Consider the following 10,569-nt stretch of genomic DNA (forward strand, 5'->3'; position numbering starts at 1 on the left):
TGGGGTTATCCTCTGGAGTAATTGTTCATCTCTACTTTCGGTAATTAATCCACCTACCCTTTAATATTACTCTTAATTTTATTCTTATACTTGCTATCACACATTCCATAAACCATTGTAATTCTTCCCTTCGGTTTGTTCTATCACACACACACACTTGGTTGGCCGTGCATTGCACTTGGTCATTTTTTTTTTCCTGTGCGCAGACCATTAATTTCTTTCAGTATAAATTTTTGTGACTTTTATTTTGGGTTGATGTATTTTAATTGTTGGAGCAGTGGAGTGTGTTAGAATTAAGGATGTTGAGGAGTATAATCTTGGGTGTTTTGTGAGTCGATTTTGAAATATTATTTGAGCCTTTTTGGTGTAAAATGATGGGTATTTTGGAACTAGTTGTATTGAATTTTCGTGCAAGTTTTGAATTGTTGAATGATTAAAGTATTGATGTGTGCACTGAAATTGTTTTATTCGAAGGTTGGAAGTGAAGTTTGGGTTGGATTATATTTTAATTATTGGAGTTGCTGTGGTTAGTCTTGGAAATAATTATAGTTGGTTGGTGTTAATAGAAAGTGGTGGCTGTTTTGGGTTATAAATGCGAATGATTTGAAGAGAAGGTTGTTCGTGTTTAATTGTTAGATAGTTATGGAGTTGTGAAGGGATTGTTTTGATTTATTATTCAATAAATAGCAGTCTACTAGATTGGTTATTAAATGTTGGATATATGTTCTTTTTGTTTAGGTGGTGTTACTATTAGAGTTCCGGCTCAAGGTGTTGATAATACGAAGAAGTCAGGTAAGCGGGGTTCATATACTAGTTTTGCATAAAATAAATAAAAGGAGGTTGACTTTGAGAATAAATGTGTTTATTTTTTTTGAAAGAGATGATCTAAAAACAACCTCAGATGTTTATTCTGCATATGCATAAATTCTATATAAGAGAAAGTGTTTTTCTGTCATGACTGATGTAGACATGAGCTAGTTTTGTGTACTTTATTTCTAAACTATGTAAAAGGGCGAATAAGGAATTCTAAAAGTTTTGTTATGAACAAATGAGAATACTTTGTTTATGTTTATCTCGAACATGTGAAATGATCTAAACCTTTTCAGTGTTTTGTTTTGATATGATGTGTCATTTGAAAATCTTGGCATGAAGTTCTGATTCTATATATGTGTGTAACTGGATTTTCGATGAAATCCGTTCTGTTTCTGTTAAGGCCCAGCCACGGGTATAATGGTGGTTTATAACCCTACCACGAAGGTGAAAAATGGTATACGACCTAGCCACGAGTATAATGGTGGTTTATAACCCTACCACGGGGGTGAAACATGGAAAATGGCCCAGCCACGGGTATAATGGTGGTTTATAACCCTACCACGGGGGTGAAACATGGAATATGGCCCAGCCACGGGTATAATGGTGGTTTATAACCCTACCACGGGGGTTAAACATGGTATTGTCCCGATGTGTTTATTAAACGATGATATGATTATAAGGTGTCAGTTTAGAAATGCCAACGGATTCTCCTTTTTGGAATAAGTTTATTTTTCTGAAAACTTCGCTCTAATGTTTTTGTACAAGTTTTGTTTCTGCATTCTGAAAGTAAATGTTTTGTTCGGCTTATCAAATGTTATAAATGCTCATGTTTACATGTTAGTATATGCTCTTTGCTTGCTGAGTTGTTGATAACTCACCCCGTTAATCTTCATAATATTTCAGATGACATCGATGGTTCAGCTGAAGATCAGTATTAGAGTCTATGGAGAAGATTAGCATTGATTTGTTGCTGGGTATCTCATGATATTAGTGTTGGTGTTGGAGGTTAATTATCTTTCTTAAGTCTGATTCAATGGATTTAGACAGTTTATGGAGACTATGTTAATGTTTAATTATTTCTAGTTGTTATTTAAGACATGAAGAAGAGTTGACTTTATTTGGATTGTTGGATTGAATATTGGATAAATGAGTTTATTTGATTTATTTAATTGAAGTATTTACGTTCGATTTGAGGTTTGGAAAAATGGATATATTCTTGAATTTGGAAGTACTCTAGGCTTGTTAGAGCTGATTATCAGGTCTTATGAGTTAACTCTCCGGACCCTCGGGATCGGAGCGTTACACGTCAGGCCCCAAAATGATGTGCGCCATGGACTTATCAGAAATGTCGTTGTCTTGAGTTCATTCTCTTCCCTCTTAATCACTTCGCAACTCTTTCAGCATATCAACACAACACTTCAATTCATGTTCTTTCTCCAAATCAGGTAGGGTTCATAACACAATTATTGAATGGATACAAAATGTTTTGCTCCCTCTGAAAAAGAAAGCAAAAAGAGAGAATTGACATGCCTTCTAACCAAAGAGCTTAATACAAACATACCGAATTGTATTACTGTTATCACAGTCTCGACTTTTTGGCTGCTTCTCCATCAATTATTGTCCACTCTAGCCTTGTTAGGATAATGAAAGTATTTCATCTTATCTCATTTTATCATTATAATTTTTTAAAATTTTTATATAAAATCTAATAAAAATTTTAACCTGTTTAAATTTTAAAATAATAATAATAATATAAAAAATAATATTATATTAATAATTTATTTCATTTTTAATTTTTATTTTTATTTAAAATCATTTCATATCATTCTACTGTCTAAACTCCACTTAAATCATTAACGGAAAAGATTTTAGAGCGGCAACATAGATGACATCTTGGATCTTGTGGGTTAAAGTGCCAACATCATCTCAGAAAATACTTTCTATCTTTTTGGTTGTGCACTTGTTATCTTCGATCTTGTAGTCATTTATTTTATTTTTTGGGTTATACATTAATATTTCTTTAAATTTATGTTTAAAATTAAAAAAAATAATATTTTATTAAAAAATTGTAAATAGATTGAATGGCTATCATTGCTCTAATATGATTTAGGGCTCATTCATTTTTATAAAAAAAAATTTATTTTATCTCATTTTAATTTATTATTATAATTTTTAAAATTTTTTTAGATAAAAATAAAAACTTTATTTTTTTAAATAAAAAAATATTCTAATAATATTTTATTTAACTTTTATCTCAATACTTCTCATCTTATTTATAAAAAAAAAAAAATTCTATTTACAATCTCCACTCGAAGACTATATATGCAGATCCTTTATTAAATGAAAAAAAAAATATCATTTTAAAAGAAATATTTTTATAATTTTAAAAAAATTTTAAAAATAAAATTATCTAAACTGACATTATAATCTCCAAATAAAAATTATACTTAACATTACTCATTTACAAAAACAAAAGAGTTATTAGTTTATTTGTACTGCCACTTAAATCTAGTGCATAAGTACATCAAGAGCTTTGTTTGGAACCACAATTCCTCTCAACTCATCTCAACAACTTTTTCAAATCTCAACACAAAATATAATAAACAATTCAACTTTTTCAAATCTCAAAATAATAATAATAATAATAATAAATAATATTTTAACAATATTTTATTATCTCAACTCAACTCAACTCAACTCATTTCAACATCCAAACGTAACCTTAAAAAGAGTGTTCACAAGCCTTTCCTAATATATCTAATTTTTATTTACGATGCAATAAAAATGGGGCAATAGAATATGCTACGTACAAAACCTGACCACCGTTTCATTTGTGTTTTCTTTTTCTGGCAATTTTATGTTATTTTTTTTATTTAAAATTTTATTATTTTAATCACATATTAAAAATATAAAATTTAAGATAAAAATAACTTTTTGTATAGTTGATAATTTGTAGAAGAATAATTGTACTCCAACAAAATTACACATAATCCTGGCCATCACCGGGCACCAGCACTTCCGGCTGATAGACCAGATCACCGAGCCGTGGCCTCAACTTATCTTTCCAAATTTGTTGGCAAGATCCATCATTTCTTTCCTTCTTCCTGATCTCAACCACAACCATATCATCCGTTAACCGGTAAACCTGAATAGCCACCACGAAATAACCATCCTGCCCCTCAAGCTTTGCCCCCCACTCCTTTTTCGTCACCTTCACGTTCTCCACCTCGGCAATCTCACCTACTGTCTCGATTATCCTCTCCGGTGTTTCCTTCGACATGAACATCTCCCGTTGGACTGAGATCTCGGAGTCGCTGAACAAACCAGACAGGTCGAAACCGTATGAGAACGAGATAAGATCGAAAGCATTAATGTACTTGGCGTTCCCATCGCCTCCGTAATCCTTTAGGGCGAAATCGTCGTCAATACCACCGTGGAAGTTTATCTCTTTGTACCCCTTCTGGAACCAAGAGTCCCGCACGATCTCATCCACCGTGATCCTCGTCTCGGGGTTCGTGTCGAGTAGGCGCGATATGAAGCGGCGTAGATCTGGAGACGTCCATTTCGGATACCGAAACTCTCCCTTGTAGATTTTCCGGTACATCACCATGAGATTTTGGTCGTTGAAAGGCAAGTAACCGGCGTTTAACACGTACAGGATGACGCCGCATGACCATACATCAACCTTCGCACCATCGTAGCCTTTCTTGGAGAGAACCTCGGGTGCCACGTAAGCCGGTGTTCCGCAAAGTGTGTGGAGCAGACCGTCGGGTTGGATTTGGTCGTTCACGGCGCTGAGTCCGAAATCGGAGACCTTCAGGTTCCAGTTATCATCGAGGAGGAGATTCTCCGGCTTCAGGTCCCGGTGAAAGACGCCTTGAGAATGGCAGTATCCGACGGCAGAGATCAGCTGCTGAAAGTAGTGACGGCTAAGATCCTCGCTGAAACGTCCCTTGACGACCTTGGCGAAGAGCTCGCCGCCTTTGGCGAACTCCATGACGAAGTAGATCTTGGACTTGGTGGCTAGGACCTCAAAGAGGTTGACGACATGAGAATGGTGAAGCCGGCGCATGATGGAGATCTCCCGCTTAATATTCGCCGTGAGCCCACCTTTGATAACCTTTTGCTTGCTCACGGCCTTGATCGCAACGCTCTGTCCCGTACGTAAGTTTCTCGCGTGGTATACCTTGGCAAAGGCCCCGTAACCCAGCAGCTTTCCCAGTTCGTATTTTCCGAACAAATTCACCGCTGTCGTTGCAGAGGTGGCATCCTCGGTCTCGATAATCTGAATATCTGTCATCATTCAATAGCCCCAATACTTGTATTCTTCTCATTGAAAACACATAATTTATTGAAGGAAAGGGATAGAGCGACGAGAAACAAGAGGAACAGCAACGGCAAGAGGAACGTAAAAGCAAGGGCTTTGAAATATGAAACTTTGAAGTTATTGGAATCTTGTGAATAGCTATCCTGAAGGACGATTTGACAGAGCCACACGACAGAGAAACTAGGGATTGGATTTAGGAAACGGGAGGTGGCAACTGGCAATAGGATTCTCTGCCTCTGGAGACTGACGGGGTTATTTAAAGCTGTAGTTGTGGAAGCGATTTTCACGAGAGGGCAATGCTGTCTTTTTCATTTGTTTTTCTTAAATGGCAAGAGGGCAATGCCGTCAACTGTTGAGTTCTCGACGCTTCACTCATTTATATTCTTGGATTTATTTGTTTTATGTTGCTGACATATACGGCTACAGTTGGTTATTAAATAATTACAACTACTTTCGAATGCGAAAGGTCTGTCTCACGTGTGATGTGGCATTTGGATTCGAAAAATTTTATGTTTTAACAACTTTTAGGTTTCGTTTGGTTTCAAAAATCCTCTCAACTCATTTCAACTCATCATTACAATTTTTTTAAATTTTAACATAAAATATAATAAATAATTTAATTTTTTCAAATCCCAAAATAATAATAATATTAAAAAATAATATTCTAACAATATTTTATCATCTCAACTCAACTCAACTCAACTCACTTCAACATCCAAACACAACCTTAGTTTTAACAACTTTTTGAAGAAAAGTTTTAGAAACTGTTTGCGTAATCTCTTTTAAAAAATGTTTTTTTTAATTTTTTGTACCTAAAATATTTACAGAAAAATTTGAATCCTACTAAGATATTATTTGAATTATAAGATCCTCACATATCATATCAACTTTCAAACATTATAAATAAAAATATTTTTTAATTTCAAATTTTTAATCTTTTTATTTAATTATTATTTAATCATTACAATTTTCTAAACTTTTAAACAAAATATAAAATACAATTCAACTTTATTAAATCTTAAAAAAAAATAAAAAAATTATATTAAAACAATATTTTAATTTTAAAATATTTTTAGTCAATTTTTTTTTCTCTCCTTTTTCAAAACCTTGTGAATCATCTTAACTCAAATCATTTCATTATTATTTACAAATTATTTTATGACTATTCACAGATTATTTCATCTCATCTAACTATCCAAACGAGTCCTAAGACTAGACTACAAGTTTTTATGAGATAACATCAAATGATTAGCTTATAACTAAAACATAATAAATAGTTTTTAATTATTTCATATCATGGAAAGGTGGGAGGCCGATATATGATGATAAAATTGATGATAAGTAACGTTATGATTGATATTGTCGGTTGCCTAAATCATCGAATGAAATGGATTAAGATAAATAACTAAATTTTCTCAAGTAAAAATTAATTATGATAAAATAATACGGTTTTATTTATATTTAAAGAGTAATGATACATATATGATAATTTTTCCCATAATCATATTTTAAATTAAAGTAATATTAAATTTGGTAATAAAATAATTTTAATATTTTTAACGAAATGACACTATCGTTGGCATGATTATCTACAGAAAGAACAAGATCATGCCATGAAAAAAAAAAAGAAGTGGCAATTTGATTCGGTACTGCAATATCCAAAATTCCAAAATAATGGAACAAAGCTGAGCCTTTTACCATTTTTTCTTCTACTTCTATTTTCTTTTTCCATACATTGGCTGCTTTTCTGTATCGGAATAAAGTGATTGGCTTACGAGGTGTTTAAATAATATGAATTCGTACTCATCATGTATTATTCCAAATAAGCATCAAAGTCATTTTTTATAATAAAAAAAACTATATACAATATGGATGAGATAGAATTGCACATGATGTATATAGATAATAATTCTCTCTTGGAATAATTCAAGGAATGTTCATTTTCAGGATATGAATGATTTGTTAGTGGATATATATCATGATTATAAAAGTAAAAAATATAAATAAATAATGAATTGGTCTCTATATAATTGAAAGACAAACTATATATACATGACCTTAATTAATTTTTGTAACATGTTACATCCATCCATCCATGACTGCTTCAATAATTGTTAAGTTCCCAGAAACTTCATTCCTCCTACGACTATGATTAGTACGCGCGCATGCATACGTCAATCAATAAAAATGATAAGTCCCTTTTTTCTCAGCCGGTACTTATCCTCTCAAGTGAGAATAGTCGAGTACTTATCCTCTCAAGTCAAGGAGAGAATAGTCGAGTACTTGATAACTCGTGGGATATATATTGTTGATCCATTCTCTCCCTCGTGAATTTGAATTGAATTGATCGTCTTTAGCAGAATGAAAGATCGATAAGGTTTTTTTTTTTTTTTTTAATATTTATGTATTAGTGTTATAGCCACAAATAAATTTAAAAAATAAATTTACAAATTAATCTGATTTAATTTATATTAAAAGTAACTTTACAATTTGATATATCAAAATATGTCAGCTTGTGATTTTTTTTTATAAATCCTTTTATGATTATAGTATAATTTCTCATATACTCTTATTTATAATTAGTTATTTTTCATTTATTTTTATCACAAATATATAATTATTCTTATAATACATAGCTCGTCACAAATAATCGTTTTTGGTCAAAGATGTCTTTTGATTGATTACAAAAGTTATTTTCATGGCCCGCTTTCTACTTTCAATTGGGACGGTGAAAAAACCAATCCAAATTTTCATTTTTTTTTTTCAATCAGACACATGCTTATGAAACAAATTCATGAGTTTTGATCTTCTTCTTTTCTTTTCTTTTTTCTACGGTGGATTTGGCAAAAAAAAAAGCACATTGCTGCCTTTTGGATATATAGTGAATTGAGATAAAATAAGTTAAAATAAAAATTAAAAATTGAATAAAATATTATTATTATTTTATTTTTTAATATTATTATTATTTTGGAAGGTGTTAAATTATTTATTATATTTTGTGTAAAATTTAAAAAAATTATAATGATAAGATGAATGTGATATGCAAATATCAATATAACAGACTATAAATCGATCGGGAAATGATCAATTCGATCTAAAAAAAAAAATTGATTTGCAAATATGAATTCAATTTCTCTTTACGGAATCTCCCATGCATCCCGAGAATGGTGTTATTGTCTCCAAGATGAAGACACTTATCAAACCATCTCGTGTGTGTTTTATCGATCTGAAACATCTAATTAAGCTTAGCTAGCTATCGCTGGGAAGGTGTATGTAGCTTTCGGAAAAACCCTAATTTGATGGGATGGCTTGGCTAAGAAGTGATCATCATCAAGAGCCATGTGAAGCTGCTGTGAGTGGGAGAGAAACATCCGACATGAGGTGTGACATTTTTTAGGTTAAAAGAATAGAAATTAGTGCATGTTAATTTCCAACTAACTATCTGCTGGCTAGTCTAGCTTCATTATTCATCAGAACTTGCCCATATTGTAAGTGAGGCCCCAATGGCCAATATATAAATATACACACACACACACACACAGAGTACTATAAGGCATATATGCATGCAGTGTTGGTGATAACAGAGCATTATCCTCTGGAGATAATCAAGGCAGCAATCAAACAGAAAATCAATCCAAGTATCAAGGAGCAATACATGGCAATATAGACGTTGTACAAATGTATAGGAGTTGATTAGTTGTAAATATAGAAATTTTAGATATCTTTCCTTTTATAACTTGTACTGCTATTATTAGCTTTTTAATACTTGTAACAGTTTCCTATATAATGAAGAATCCTATGCCATAAGCAATTACTGTGGTTTCACTATTGTCTCTAAAATCCTTTCATGGTATCAGAGACCACTATCGGATTAACCTCCACTCGATTCTATGGCCTCAGAAAATTCTTCTACACTCTCCTTTAATACTATGGTTCACATGGTAACAATCAAGCTATCCTCAACCAATTTTCTCCTTTGGCGCAACCAAGTTGTTCCCCTACTGCAATGTCAAAAATACTATGGATATGTTGATGGCTCAACCCCTATGCCTTCCGCTACCACTGATTCCACAGCCCACAACATTTGGAGGCAAAATGACCAACTAGTCATGAGTCTTCTTCTTTCCTCTCTCACGGAGGAAGCACTCTCTATTGTCATTGGTCTCACAACATCAAGAGAAGTCTGGAATGCTCTTGAGACTGCCTTTAGTCACAAATCTAAGGTTCGTGAACTTCAAATAAAAGATGAACTTCATCTCATGAAGCGTGGCTCTCGCAGTATTTCTGAATACTCTCGAGTATTCAAGGCCCATTGTGATCAATTGGCAGCAATGGGACGTCCAGTCGAAGACACTGACAAAGTGCACTGGTTTTTACGTGGTCTAGGCCACGAGTTCTCGACTTTCTCTACCACTCAACTATCTTTAACTCCTATTCCAAGTTTCAAAGATATTGTTCCTAAAGCAGAAAGCTTTGATCTTTTTTCCAAGTCTATTGATCATAATGCAGGTGGTACCTCTGCCTATGTGGCTCATTCATCCTCTGCATCTTCCAACCGAAATGCAAGGCCAAATAATAATCAAAATCGATATAAAGGAGGCCAATCAAAGGCAGGAAATCGTGGCAAGCAGTAGTATAGGAGACCCCCTCGATGTCAAATATGTCGTGAAGAAGGCCATTATGCCACGGACTGCAAGATCAGATACACAAAATCTGATGCAAACATTGCTGAAGCACTTGCCAATTGCACCATCAGCAACGACACAGCAGATTGGTACACTGATATAGGAGCATCTGCACACATGACTTCTGATGTGTCTCAACTTGATAAGGTGGAACCTTACACTGGTAAGGACAGAGTTATTGTTGGTAATGGATCATCCCTACCCATTACACACATGGGTTTCTGCTCTCCCACTCCAACTCTTCAATTAAATGATGTTCTTGTGGTGCCAAACTTAACCAAAAATCTGCTTTCTGTCAGTAAATTAACCAATGATTTTCCTTTCTCTGTTTCCTTTACTGACAATGATTTCATCATACAGAATCTTCAAACTCGAAAGGTGGTGGCAAGAGGTAATCGTGTAGATGGACTCTATGTACTGAAGCGTGGAAACCATGTTTTTTCTACTGTCCTTAGCAAGCACAATTTATGTAATTCCTTTGACACTTGGCATGCCCGTTTAGGCCATGTATCATCCCCAATAATTTCCATTCTTAATAAGAAAAGTATTCTATCTGTCACCTCTATATTGCCAAATCCATCTTTGTGTGTTAGTTGTCAAAAGGCTAAAAGCCATAAACTACATTTTCCAACAACTGATAGTCGATCCAAAACAATTTTAGGACTCATAGATTGCGACTTATGGGGTCCGGCACCGATACATTCCATCTCTAGATATCGATATTATGTTGTTTTTATCGATGAT

The 10,569-nt window shown here is 33.5% G+C and overlaps 1 protein-coding gene across 1 annotated transcript; it reads right to left on the reverse strand.

Moving 5' to 3' along the window:
- Positions 1-3,727: 3,727 nt before the first annotated feature.
- Positions 3,728-5,599, reverse strand: LOC108982892 (CBL-interacting serine/threonine-protein kinase 14-like). Its single transcript, XM_018954365.2, has one exon. The coding sequence runs from the start codon at positions 5,114-5,116 to the stop codon at positions 3,794-3,796; it is 1,323 nt and encodes a 440-aa protein (XP_018809910.1). The 5' UTR covers positions 5,117-5,599; the 3' UTR covers positions 3,728-3,793.
- Positions 5,600-10,569: the final 4,970 nt, after the last annotated feature.

The sequence above is a fragment of the Juglans regia genome, chromosome 3 (assembly GCF_001411555.2).
Source record: "Juglans regia cultivar Chandler chromosome 3, Walnut 2.0, whole genome shotgun sequence".
NCBI classification, from domain to species: Eukaryota; Viridiplantae; Streptophyta; class Magnoliopsida; order Fagales; family Juglandaceae; genus Juglans; species Juglans regia.